Source organism: Medicago sativa, chromosome 4, assembly GCF_051527215.1.
Source record: "Medicago sativa cultivar Bolivia chromosome 4, Bolivia_mono, whole genome shotgun sequence".
In the NCBI taxonomy this organism is placed as follows: Eukaryota; Viridiplantae; Streptophyta; class Magnoliopsida; order Fabales; family Fabaceae; genus Medicago; species Medicago sativa.
In genome coordinates, this window is record NC_140752.1 from 100,024,055 (window position 1) to 100,038,557 (window position 14,503).

Genomic DNA, 14,503 nt, shown 5'->3' on the forward strand with positions numbered 1-14,503 from the left:
GACCCATTTTCTAAAAAAAAGTGTCCCAAAATAACTGACCCATTTCAATTTTCAATACAACTTTCATCATTCCCAATACAATATAACACTAAATAATACTACTTTTATCATTCCCAATACAATATATTCCACTTTCCCCTTTATTTATACACTTTTCTTAATCTGTGTGAAAAACCAAAGTAGGTCAATTATACCGAGACGGAGGTAGTATTCATTAAATAAAATTTACCGCTTTTTTTTTGACAAAATCATCATGTTTTCAAACTCCCTCATGCTTGAAGGTTCTCAAAGAATATATGGGATATTGAAGTTACTATCCACACTAATCTGAATATGATTTTTTTTTTTTTTAGTAAAGATCATACACATAGATATCCCTCCCTCTCATGTTACATGGACCAATTAATTCTTTTGTTTTTATTTTAAATTTGACGTTTTAATTAATTTTAAATTATTTTTTCGAGAATAAATACGAAAAATAATTTATTGTATTATCGCGTTGGTTTCTGTTTTACGGCAATGTTAGTTTCTAACCCAATCAATCCTCACCCCAAAATAAGATTTACATACATACAGTCAACTCATCAAGCAATTGATTGAAATATTAGTTGATTGTTTATCATAAAATATGTCTCTCTTGTCATAATCATCAAACGACCCTAACGCTATTGCTAATCCTAATCTGAAAGGTCTAAAAGACTAAAATAACTATGATTCTCAAGCATAGTATTGGTGATTGGATTGTATAGGTCAACTGCTTTTATATACAGTAGAAACTCTTTGAATTAATACTCGGTAGATTAATAAACTCTCTAAAATAATAAATTTGTCCGGTCCCGACTTGGGCCAATGTAAAAAATTGAAAAACTCGATAAAATAATAAGATAATAATTTTTCGGGAGATCCCTTTATAATTTTCGGTCCCAAGAAAATCATAAATTAATAATTCATAGAAACTAAAAAAAATATATTAAGAATACATTGAACATATTTGTTCCTCTTATTTGCATTTACTGTACTTCAAAAGTCATTATTGATTTCTAATGCATATAAACACAGTAGTTACTAATTTACGTTGAGTCTCAAGGTTCGCTGCAACGTAATTCTAAAAGGCATAGACTAATTTGCCTTTTTGTTTGGTATGTACGGTATAATTACTTAAAAACTCTTTAAATTAATAATTATTAATTTATCGATAAATTAATAACTCTCTAAATTAATAAATTTCTCCGGTCCTGACATTATTAATTTATAGAGTTTTAACTGTACTATCTTTAACCAATTTGTTTTTCTTTTTCAAAGTTCTTCTAGTTGACTGGCCGCTCTCCTAAATGAACCGAACCTTTCACACGTTTATGATTTATGAATCATTGGCAAAACAATTTGATGCGTTGCAAATAGACCACATACAATTCACGGTAACTTAATCCTCACAATTTACATAAAAGTTTTGGAATACACCGGAACTAGTTAGGCAACCTAAGATTTTGAAATCACGGAATAAGAGAAAATTGGAGCAACCACATTAATTTTTTTAAAGATCTGACCCGTTTTTTTTTTATAAACAGATTTGACCCAAAATAAAATTGAATATTAGAATTAGGGTAAATTACACTCACCTCCCCTGAGGTTTTCTTAAATTACACTGACCACCCCTCTAGTTTTCAACTAAACACTAACCTCCCCCCATGTAACACTGTTAGCTCCCAGTTAAATAACCCTTTCAAAAACCTCACCCTTTTCACTTACTCAACAACATTGTCATGTTTTTTTCATCACAGCCTTTCCAAAAGCAACACCATGTAAATATTCTTCCTCTGTTTGCCGTTATGGAAATCAGAACAGTGACCCTTTACACAAATAAGGAGGTTTTTTGGTTCATGAAATTGGGTAGTGACTATAAGAATAACGAAATCGGAACTGAATCTGAGACAGAATGGTTGTGAGAAACGCCGAGATATAACTTAATCGGAGATAAAATTGTCATAATTGGAAGAAGTCACGGAGTCAACATAGTCAAAATCAATTAAACATTGAAAATTATTGCTGGTGGATTTGCTCTTTTAAGTGTCTCTCGTGAGACATAGAAGAAGAAGGAGTGGGAGGAGACATAGCATAAAAATTGGGGCAAATTTTTGATTAGTGTCAAATGAATTTGAATTACTCAAATGATTTTCAATTGAATTGAGCTAAAGTGAAGTTGAGCCATCAAGTGGTGCCTAGTAGATACTAGAAGAGGAAAGTGCGGATCAAGAAGAAGGAAGAGAGTTGGTATAAGAATTAGGGGAAATTGGGTAAATAGGTAGATTGATTGTATGAACTAATTTTCCTTCTTTCTGAGTCCTTCTATATGTCCACTTTAAATTGTGATACAATTAAATTTATTATTCCTTATGTTTGCAGATAAGAAGTTGATCGTGATTAACTAAATAAAGCAGTACCATTTTACTAAGTTTATTGCAGTTTCTACGGAATTTGGGATAGAAGCAAGTAAAAGGTGGAGAAGTTAATTACGCCACTAACAGAATCATGAGAAGTTAATTAATTGAAGACAACTAACGGTGTTAACAACAAGTTAGAAGGAGGGGAGATGTTTGTCATTTTGAATAAAACTTAAGGGAGATTAATGTTTAATTGAAAATTAGAGGGGGTGTTAGTGTTATTTAACAATACCTCAAGGGAGGTGAATGTAATTTACCCTTAGAATTATATTAGATCAAGTGGGTATTTTTTTTTTTTTTTTGAAAGAATGGTGAAGTGGGTATTGCATATCATAAAATATATATAATTATTGAATCAGACTTGGTCAGTTTCTATTGGCTCACGTGGCTTCTCCTATTGTCGTTTTAGATATCGTGGCCATGGATAGAGGTGGCATAAATTTTGAGTTGAAGCAATTTTATGTCGTGGAAACCTTTACAATCACACTAGAGAAGGGACAGAACAGAAGTATAAGGAAAAAATATGTGAAATTTGCTGACGTTTCACTGTCATCAATCAATATCAATATTTAATTTAATTTAATGGATTTGGATTAACGGTATCACACTATTCCTAATCTAATTTTGGCGGGTTTCTTCCACGTGTTTCATCACCCTTCAATCCTAACAACAAAAAATATTCAAGGTCAATCATAATGATAACTTTTTGGGATATTAATGATCACTTTGCTACTTGAATGTGTAACGAATAGTCACAATATCAAAACTTTAAAATGGTTTTTGGTTGTGCACTCAGTTAGTCAAAATAGTCTATGACGCTAAAATAATCCCGCAATACTCACAATAACTCTTTTCATATAAGGACTAAAATGACAATAAGTAAGTACTTAAAGAACTAATAAAATAATAAGTATATTGAAAGACTAATATGACAGTGTTGCATCTTAAGATGATAAGTATATTTTATGAGACTAATATGATTGTATATTCTTGAAGGACTAATACATAAACTCTTATATAACAAGTGTTTAGGACAATAAACAAGTATATTGAAGGATTAATATGACAATATTGCACCTTAATACAATAAATAAATATATTGAAGGACTAAAATGACAATAAGTAAATACTTATAAGAACTGGTTCCACCTATGTATTTTTATCACATGAGTTTTGCGAAAATTGTGTCATTCTAAATGATATAATAATTCTTGACCAAAAAATAACATAATAATTTATTGATGCATAAAAGTCATAAAAAATTATTATAGTTTTTATAAATCTTTGAAAAATGAAATTGAAGTTTTTATTTTCTCAAACAGTCAAACTCTTATGTATAATATGAATCCATCTAGAATTTTGTTTATAAAATATAAATTGAGTTATATTTTTTGTCAGTAATATGACTTAAGTTAATAACAATTTGGTGTGGCTTTTGTGTAAATTAGATATCTCTAAACATAATTGTAGAAATTAATCATTTGAGTTTTTTTTTTTTTTTTTATAGAATTAATCATTTGAGTTGAGTATCAACATATAAAAGAGTTAAATTTTAGTTGGTGTGGCTTTTATTTCTAGAGTTAAATTTAACACAGAATCATTATTTAAACCGAAAGAGAAATCTTATCATCATATCATCCAAATGCTATGTTACCAAAAAAAAAATATCATCCAAATGCTATTATCGTGGCATGACTTTGGCGTTGAATTAAAATTACACGGATGAATGTTTATAGGAATGAAAACAACATAAACAGTTGAGATTTTGCGTATGGTAGTTTTGGCAGGAAATCATATAATACTTATTTAGTAGCCACACGTGTTTTCAAATGTCGGCTTCAAAAGTGGAGTCATATATTAAAGATTATTTTTAAAAATAAATAATTAAATAAATATTTTTCCGTATTTCATTTCCAATGCAAATAAATATTTGATTTGACTTGATTTATTCCATTATTTTATTTTATTTGTTTTTTATTTCCCTTCGTGGCATATATATACATCTCATCCTTGAATGGGTTATACCAAAAGGCAAAACAATTCTGTTTTGATTTTCAGTATTGTTTAGAAGAGAGAGAAGAGAAAAGAAGATGGAATTCAAGAGCAACAACAAGAGTGATGAGATGAAGAGAAGTGATGAAGATGTATATGCAGGTCTTGCTGTTCATATCCAAGTGATCAAAATCAAGGAAGAAATTGAGAAAATCAAACAACCATCATTGGAGGCAGAGTTATATATGAGGAGACTCAAAGATGTGAAGCGTCTTCAATCTCGCTCACCTCTTGGATTGGCAGATAGGACTATCCTTCTCAGTCATTCTTAGATATTAAAAATCATATAAATTAGAATAATTAGATACATATATGGATCCAGACAGACATAGTCCTAGGGTTAGCCATAGTGAGACTTTGTTTGTTCTGTCTGTTTTTTCCTTTCAATTTGAGTAGTTTATGTTTCTTAGAGAACTTTTTGTACATGGTTTTGATGGATATGGTTAATTAAATAGTCTATGGTACATGGTTTCTCTAAACTCTCTTTTCTTCCTCTTTTATTTATTTATTCTCTTATTATGATTATGTCTATTTGGCTTCAATATTTTCATGTGCAGCGTTGTGTTTTAATTCAAAAAACATATTCAATTGATTCCTCCTATATTGTCCAAGGAAAATCCAATGCCTAGTTTCAACACGATATTTCTAATAATAATGGTTGTTCGAATTAAGAGATGTGATCTAAAACAATCTTACATTCATCTTCACGAATGTTTTTGTTTGTTTTTGGTTTTTACGGTTTTATTTGTTTGGTTGGCAAAGTTCAATGTCCAATGTTATAGTGATCAAACACAATTTTGCTATAGCTAGATCACGACAAGTTTTTTTTTTTTTTTTTTTCAGTTTGTAACCTTGACCAACAACAAGACATACGTGTTGTTTATCACGCAGGTTTTTACGTTTGTGCGTGTCAAGCCAACAATGAAAATTGGTGAGACTTTGTAACTGTGACGTATGATTTTTTCAACGTTTACACTTCTTCTAGGACAGAGAGATTAGTTCGGGAATTAGGTTATTAGATCTACACGGAAACACATTATACACTAACACGTGATGCAAATCATAGCCTCCACGTATTCAAACACATTCTCTGGTTCGTATTCATGTGAGACAGACACTGAATTATTCAAACAAATACTGTATGTACACGTAATTTTCTATTAATTTTTTCCAGGTGGAATACACGTGGGTCTATATTTATATATGAAATCTGAACGTTGGCATTCGATTTGCCATATTATTTTGAGTAATGATATTTTGACATCCACTTGATGACAACTTTGTTGACAACCTTGTTTTTCTTACTTCTTATTGGTCAAAAACAATGGAGAGAGAAAAAGGAAGAGAGAGAATAACAACATCATGTGAGTATGAGAGAGAAAGTTGTCCAAAAATTGTCAAAAAGTGGTTGTCAAAATATCATTTCTCTATTATTTTATCCGCAAAGGCCTCATATTATTAAGTTAGATATTTTTGTGGTGTTTTGGGATTGTTAGGCTATAAGTTTACCCAGTTTGACTGGAATCTTCCACTTTTGCGTACTACTATAATGATAATAATACTTTGTTACTTCTTCAAAATCCGAAAAGAGAAAAATATTACTAGTGATCACTCAAATGTATGTTTTTATTTTGTACAGTTTTAAATCATTGCTCTTAAATCTCGTATATTTTGTTTAATAAAATACAAACCATCAAATCAAAAATTAATTAAGGTTTAAACAATAGAATATTCTTTTCTCTAAAAAAAAGACGAATATTCCATTTAATCATTATTGCACCTTTTCAGTTTTTATATCTTGATATCTTGCTTGATTTTCCGTGGAAAACAAACTAGTCTTATCAAATTTATCAATGATATTGAATCAGGAAAAGATAACATCAATGATTGATTGCAGTCGTTTTTATGTCTGTATGTTTCTTCATAAATATCAATAACTTTTACTAATTTTGATATTTCTAAAGAGAGAAATACTGAAAAAAAATTCATATGACCAAAAGTGTTCAATGTCACTTAAAACAAAAAGACACGAGAGTCACGACAGAAAGTGTTCAATGTCATTTAGCCTTCAGTAGTGACCGTCTCCTTTGATGAAAGAAGCTTTACCTTCCTTGAGAGGTTTTTCATTACATCTATAATTACAGACTTCTTTTGGATTCTGAACTGAATGGCTAATTCTGTTGAACCTGAAGCACCCTGCTTCAATAAAGATTCATCATCCATTAATTTGGTGGGAAAGTGTCCTAGTGCAATGACACACAGAGCAATCAAGGTACGAAATACAGCAAGGTCATTTGCAACACCAAGAGGAGCCTCAGCATCTAAAGACTTAAGTGTGTTGAGGTCATGCTTTTGTACACTTGCCATATCACTTGCAAGGAGTACTCTTAGTGCAGCCAACAAACGACCTTCTATTATTTCTTGCCCACCTAAGCTCACCTGTTACATGAAAAAAGTAAATCAAATTATGACCTTATGGCTCTTGTGCTAACATCAACCAATTGATATGAAAGTTTTGGGAAGTTGAGTAGCACAACTGATTTGAGCCAAGGGTTGAATAAGTTAAGAGGATTCAGGTTCAAACCCCGGTGAAAGAGACAATACTAATATAACTAATTACCAATATTTGCTATAAAAACATTACTATGAAAGTTCATAGTTATTCTATGGGAAGGCCTTAATGAACAGAGGGAAAACATAATGCGTAAAAATAATGGATTATGGACGTAGTATTGATGCATCTACAAAGAAGAGATTAAACCTTTCTGCAAAGTACAGTAAGCTTATATAATAGAAAGAGTTGTGTTTTTTTGACATACAAACTTGACATCAAAATTAAACATTTAGATCGTTAAGTATATATGGTCAATTACATTCATTAGATGATTGATGAAAATAAACTGCGATTTTGAACGTCATTATACATAATTTTTCAGGTTTTCCAACACACACAAACACATATATTCATATATCCATATATTAATCATCCAAACTGGATTCAAATATACATGATTTTAAGGTGTTCAAATATTTATATATGATATTCATTAACCACAATTTGTGTTCAAACATACTCAAATGAACATTGAGATTAATGACATTCAAAATGGTCGTTAACGGTGTTGAGTATATCATTAATGAATTGCAACAATTTGTTATATTTATATTTATTAACCATTCAATGGACGTAATTAACCACATACTTTAACAGCGCTAACATTCTAAATATTTGTCAAAATTTTATGTCAAATTTGTGTGTCAAAATGTCATTTCTTTAATAGAAAGAGTAAGAGCACTTATTTAACATCCAATAGTAGTTTTCATTTTTAAATAGTAGTAATTAAATACAGCTATAGAATTTTGTGGAAGATACCTTGAGATCTGGGGTTTCTCCAGCTAGATTTAGATGAGATAGAATAAGTTCCTGCCATGGAGCAGGTGTAGAGAAATTTGGTGAAGAAACTCCAGCTGCCATGCTCGCAGCATCCAAAAGAGCACCATCATATTTGAGCTCGATACAGTCATAAGGGTTTGACTGTATCACAAATCCATAATCAAGAAGGAAAAGATCATTGCTTAAACATCCATAGCAAAGTAATAAAGGGTCATCTTCCTTGATTGCTTTCTCAGCCACAACCTAAGGTAAATATTGAATTTCTCAGCAAAGAAAAATCTAAAGAATAGTTGTTTCTAAAAGCAGAATTTGACGTGTGAGCGTGTGTGTGTGTGTGTGTGTGTGTCTGGGAGAGGAGTCATGAAGGAAAGAGTATGAAATAACATGCCTTCACCCACATCTTTGTGCTACCGGCTTCTTGTTCCTGAACAATTCTAGCATTTGGATTGAAACTATGATTACACATGTCAATTAGAGGGAGCATCATGGGAATGTCAAAGTTTATCCCATTTGATTGCTTGTTACCATGTAACTTGAATGCTCTTGATGAAACTGCTGACATCGCCCATCCAAGAGATGAAGCATCTACTTCTTGGCCACCAAACGGATGCTTATCTGGTGTAAGACCGACTAATGCATGCTTGACTTTTTGCTCAAAATCAAGAAGAAATCGGCATCTTTTGTTTACCTGTCTCGTGATTCATGAATTTGACAAAATTAGCTGCCAAACTGCAAATCCGCAAGGCATTCAAAATAATTAGACTTAATTGCATTTTTGACACCCCAAAACTACACTTGGAGATAAACTATGCGGATCCAAATTGCTCATTTCAAAAGTGGGGGACAAAAATAACTAAATCGTGATAATTAGGAGTCAAAAGTGCAATTAAGCCACATAATTAATAGACACTGAGATAGACAATTGTAGCTTCTGGTGCTGGTCACAAATGTTGGATATCTTAAGAATATTTCAAATGTTTCAAAGAGAACAAGTTGCACATTGCTCTTGTGAGGACTGAGAGAAGTAATAAAAACCTACCAACATTATTTACACCGAATTTTACCACTGGTTTTTACACAAAAATCATAGTTCAACAGATTCTTAATTATATGCCGTATACTTATATGCATTTCTCTAGTCAAAATGAAGATGAACAAAATTGCATTTTTCTTTTCTTGATTAGCAATCTGCAGTGCAGTGCAGAGAGGCCACAAAGCATTATACTAATTTTTTTTTCATATAACATAGTATAGTCGAAAATGATTAACAGTAAGTAAAGTGTACCTGGTGAAGAATAGGAGCATAGTGCAAATTCTTGATGTCTTCCCCAGGAAAGAAAATAGGAAGAGTGTAAGTTTGTGGGAGATTACTGATGTATGGCCACCAAAAAGATCCAAGTTTTGCCCTTTCATGAAGAAGCTTCAAACCCAGTTTCATTGCCCACAATTCATCTGCCAAATGCTACCACATTGTCTTGTTTGGATAAACATTTAATTAAATGCTTATAACATAAATTCTTATCATTCATGAACTAATTGAGCTGGTAATTTTACTTACCGGGAACATGGGAGGTTAATTGAAGGAGGAGAGAGTGAGAGTTGCGATCATCATCGTTGAAGTGCAGAGGAATGTGTTGAGGAAGAGCAATTAGGTCAGTACCAATTGGGATATCTTCCTTAGCCACTAACCCTAAACCATTTGAGGAATCGAGTTGTGCTATCTTCACAGCACGGTGAACGAATCCACCTTCTCTTGTTACCCATTTGATGAGATCGTGTGGATGAGGAGCTATTCGTGATGAAGATGAAGATGAAGATGAAGATGCGCATGTTAGTGGACGCACGTGACTCAACGACGATGACATTAACATCGCCGTTTTCCAACTACCACCACCAACTATAACCATATTAACCAGATTCAATGCCCTTTCACTCTACTCTACTTTTCTTCACTAGGAGCTAGTGCTACCTTCTCCCTTCACTCTTTTTTTTTTTTTAACTTATTTTTGATGTGCAAATTGGTCCCTTGATTTATTAAATTGTCATTTTAGTCTCTTGAATTGACATTTTTTATCTGATTTTTTTTTTAATCATAAATGGATCTATAATTGAAAACATTGAGAGTGTTGAATGAAAACACACACAAAAAGAAATGGATTGAAAGATTAATTTAGTTAAAAGTGATTTTGATAAGTTAAAGGATTGATTTTGATAAAATTGATGTTGGTTAAAAATGATTCCAATTAAAAATGATTTGTGTTTGAATATTTTTATGTAAATGTCGGTTGAACTATAAAATTGTGTGTGAAAATCAATTCTATAATCAAAATGCTACAAATCTTAACTTCAACTAGAATCAATTTTGGAGACAAAAATTAATCCTAATCGACAACAACCAAACACGTCAGAATCAATTTTACACATCCAAAAATTAATTCTAGTCCCTCTAAAATGAAACCGGACATACACTAAGTGTGAAATGAAAACGTTTAAAGTTTAGAATGAAAATATTTGCGCACATCCACATTGTTGTGTACATGTTTTTGTACGGTTAGACTTTCCTTCCATTTTAGGTTTATAGTTTTCTATAAATGTGCATGTTTTTACGAGAAAAATAAAATAGAATTGCTTAGCAGGCAAACCTTTTTGAACTTTTCGATGTCTTTTAACTCACCAACCAAGTTATATATGCAGATCAAAAGCATATATGTTATGGTGTGTTTCAATGCGTAAGTCAAATTAGATTTGCCACAATAGCCAATATTATTTGTTTGTATTTTGAAAGAAAGATTAATTTGTAGTAAGTTTGTAGAGTTAAGAGATCAAAACCACATTTTTAAATGTCTAAATGGATTAACTTACACCTCAAAAATAAGTTTAAGGTAATAAATCTCAACTTTTCCACGGCTGAAAATAACACTTACCTCCCCTCAAATTTGTCTAAATAACACTCCCACCCCACCCTAATTTTCAAAAGACAAGACAACTACCTCGCTTAGGTTTTCATTTCTACTTCTTTTGTCTCCTTTCATTCAGCAAAACATAAATGGGTTCGTCTGTCTAAGCAATTGTTCTGTTTTGTGCCATGAACAACTACAAACTAGGAACTAGTTTCCACAAAATATACACAACTACAAATCAAGTAAAACACGTTCTCTCATTTGATAGTAATGTTGCATTTAAACAAACCCGAAAATTATCTTATTTACAACCCAAACAAAAACAAGAAACTTCAACTTCCAACACAGCAACCAGTTCCAACAATGTCTTGTCAAAATCACGTCTTTTCGAGGAATCTCTTGCAGCCCAATTGGAATCTATGTTCAGAGCTTTTCCAAATTCAGATGCATCGTTGGTTAAACAACAAGTTAGACAAATTCATGCTAAGGTAGTTGTTTGCGGCATGAATGGTAGTCTTACATTGGGTTCAAGAATGTTGGGTATGTATATTCTTTGTAGAAGCTTCAAGGATGTTGGTAACTTGTTTTGCAGGCTTCAATTATGTTATAGTCTTCCTTGGAATTGGATAATAAGAGGTTTTTCTATGTTGGGTTGTTTTGATTTTGCTTTGATGTTTTTCTTTAGGATGTTGGGTAGTAATGTTGCACCTGATAAGTATACATTTCCTTATGTGATTAAAGCTTGTGGTGGTTTGAATAATGTGCCGTTGTGTAAGATGGTTCATGAATTGTCGCGGTCGATGGGATTTCATATGGATTTGTTTATTGGTAGTTCTTTGATTAAGTTGTATACGGATAATGGTTATATTCATGATGCTAAGTATCTGTTCGATGAATTGCCTGTGAGAGACTGCATTTTGTGGAATGTCATGCTTAATGGTTATGTGAAAAATGTGGATTTTAACTCAGCATTAGAAACTTTTCAGGAAATGAGAAACTCTTGCGTTAAGCCTAATTCGGTTACGTTTGTTTGTCTTTTGTCGGTGTGTGCTACGAGAGGAATAGTTCGTGCAGGTATTCAGCTTCATGGTCTTGTTATTAGGAGTGGGTTTGAGTCTGATCCACAGTTGGCAAACACACTTATTACAATGTACTCCAAATGTGGGAACCTGTTTGATGCTCGCAAGATTTTCGATATGATGCCACAGACTGATACAGTTACTTGGAATGGTTTGATCGCTGGATATGTACAGAACGGATTTACAGACGAGGCTGTAGCTTTGTTTAAAGCAATGGTGACTAGTGGAGTCAAACTAGATTCAATCACATTTGCAAGTTTCCTTCCTTCGGTTCTTAAATCTGGGAATCTACAAAACTGTAAGCAAATTCATGGTTATATGGTGCGGCATGGGTTGCCTTTTGATGTCTATTTGAAGAGCGCTCTTGTTGACATATATTTCAAGGGCGGAGATGTGGAGATGGCGTGCAAAACTTTCCAGCAGAATACCTTGGTTGATGTTGCAGTTTGCACGGCTATGATCTCAGGCTATGTACTCAACGGGCTGAACGTTGAAGCTTTAAACCTTTTTAGGTGGTTAGTTCAAGAGGGAATGGTGCCTAATTGTCTGACTATGGCTAGTGTTTTACCAGCTTGTGCTGCTTCGGCGTCTCTGAAATTAGGGAAGGAATTGCACTGCGACATTCTGAAAAAAGAACTGGAGAATGTGTGTCAAGTGGGATCTTCCATCACATATATGTATGCGAAATGTGGAAGATTGGATCTAGCATATCAATTTTTCCGAAGAATGCCTGTAAAAGATAGTGTGTGTTGGAACTTAATGATTGTAAGTTTCTCACAGAATGGGAAACCAGAACTGGCCATCGATCTTTTTCGTCAAATGGGAACGAGTGGAACAAAGTTTGATTCTGTGAGCCTATCAGCTACTCTCTCTGCTTGTGCAAATTATCCAGCACTCTATTACGGGAAAGAGTTGCACTGCTTTGTGGTAAGAAACTCATTTATCTCTGACACGTTTGTTGCAAGTACACTAATAGACATGTATTCCAAATGCGGAAAACTAGCTTTGGCTCGGTCTGTGTTTGACATGATGGATTGGAAGAATGAAGTTTCATGGAACAGCATCATTGCTGCCTATGGAAACCACGGTCGCCCTAGAGAATGCCTGGATCTATTCCATGAGATGGTAGAAGCCGGGATTCAACCTGATCATGTTACTTTTCTCGTTATAATGTCGGCTTGTGGCCATGCAGGCTTGGTCGATGAAGGTATATACTACTTCCGTTGCATGACTGAGGAATACGGAATATGTGCTAGGATGGAACACTTCGCATGCATGGTAGATTTGTACGGTCGTGCTGGTCGTTTGCATGAAGCATTTGATACCATAAAGAGCATGCCATTCACCCCAGATGCAGGTACTTGGGGGTCACTTCTTGGAGCTTGTCGGCTTCATGGGAATGTTGAGTTGGCTAAACTTGCTTCAAAACATCTTGTTGAATTAGACCCGAACAATTCTGGTTACTATGTTTTGCTTTCAAATGTACATGCTGGAGCTGGTGAGTGGGAAAGTGTTCTTAAGGTTAGAAGTTTAATGAAGGAAAAAGGGGTTCAGAAGATACCTGGATACAGCTGGATTGATGTCAATGGTGGCACTCATATGTTTTCTGCTGCCGATGGATGTCACCCACAATCCGTTGAGATCTATTTGATTCTTAAGAATCTTCTTCTTGAGTTGAGAAAACATGGTTATGTTCCTCAACCTTATCTTCCGCTGCACCCACAAATCATGAGCAATAATTGAATGGAAACTAATTGATTTATTTGATATTCTCATTTCTCGCCATCAGTCATAACAAATATTACTTGATGCAACACATATTATTTATGGGTATGCTTTCAGTCACCCCTTATGCTGCTAGGTATCAAGTTGTGAATATCTTCACCATATGAATTTTGTAGCACTACCATATTAGTTAAAGTTATAATTCAAATAACATTACTTGAATGCAATAATTGCGTAAGCGCGGACCCTCACTTGATTTAAGATATTCATGTATTCGTGAAGCTCTGTCTGTCATTCTTGCAACTTCTACGTTCCTTCTTTTTTCTCAAATTCTTCTTCCTGAATCTGTCATGTTCATTGATTATTTCTAGAACACGATTACTTCTCAACTCTTTTCCTTTTCAACTATTATTTTTGCTATTTTAGTGAACCTGTACACTATCTAAATTTACCACTTATTGTTTTCATACTTTATTTTGAGACAACAAGTAGAATTTATTGAGGTATAACCACCTTGATCCATATAAAAGACTTCCTAACTTCATTGCCCTTCATTTGATTGTGTAAGTCCTTGCCATCTAAAACATATTTAAGTCCTTTTATGTTCTAGGTTTGAAAAATTAAGCATGTGAAACAATATGCACGGTCCATAAAAGCTTCTAAAGGTGGATCATTTGTATCAGTGAAAGAAAATATTCAGTGTTCAGGAAATAGTAATGTTTGTTTCAACAAAATTACTTGAATATCTGGGTTGTAGGCAATTCACTGCTATGACATTTAATTTGCTCATTAAGTTATTAGTATTAATATTTCAAAACGGAGTTACGTGATTGCATATGGAATGAACGGAGCGTACCAATACAATTCCCATGTTCACATGTGATATAAAGAAAGGCACAAGTAAAACAAATT

General features: G+C 33.2%; 2 protein-coding genes across 2 annotated transcripts; one reads left to right on the forward strand and one right to left on the reverse strand.

The window, feature by feature from the left end:
• Positions 1 to 6,421: 6,421 nt before the first annotated feature.
• LOC146934664 (Rubisco methyltransferase family protein) lies at positions 6,422 to 9,810 on the reverse strand. Its single transcript, XM_085706570.1, has 5 exons — positions 9,446 to 9,810; positions 9,173 to 9,339; positions 8,276 to 8,575; positions 7,867 to 8,130; positions 6,422 to 6,932 (listed from the first exon to the last, which is right to left on the reverse strand). The coding sequence occupies exons 1-5, from the start codon at positions 9,792 to 9,794 to the stop codon at positions 6,555 to 6,557; spliced, it is 1,458 nt and encodes a 485-aa protein (XP_085562696.1). The 5' UTR covers positions 9,795 to 9,810; the 3' UTR covers positions 6,422 to 6,554.
• Positions 9,811 to 10,840: 1,030 nt separating this feature from the next.
• Positions 10,841 to 13,813, forward strand: LOC146934665 (Tetratricopeptide repeat (TPR)-like superfamily protein). The gene has a single exon (XM_085706620.1). It carries the CDS (start codon positions 10,973 to 10,975, stop codon positions 13,607 to 13,609), a length of 2,637 nt encoding a protein of 878 aa, XP_085562746.1. The 5' UTR covers positions 10,841 to 10,972; the 3' UTR covers positions 13,610 to 13,813.
• Positions 13,814 to 14,503: the final 690 nt, after the last annotated feature.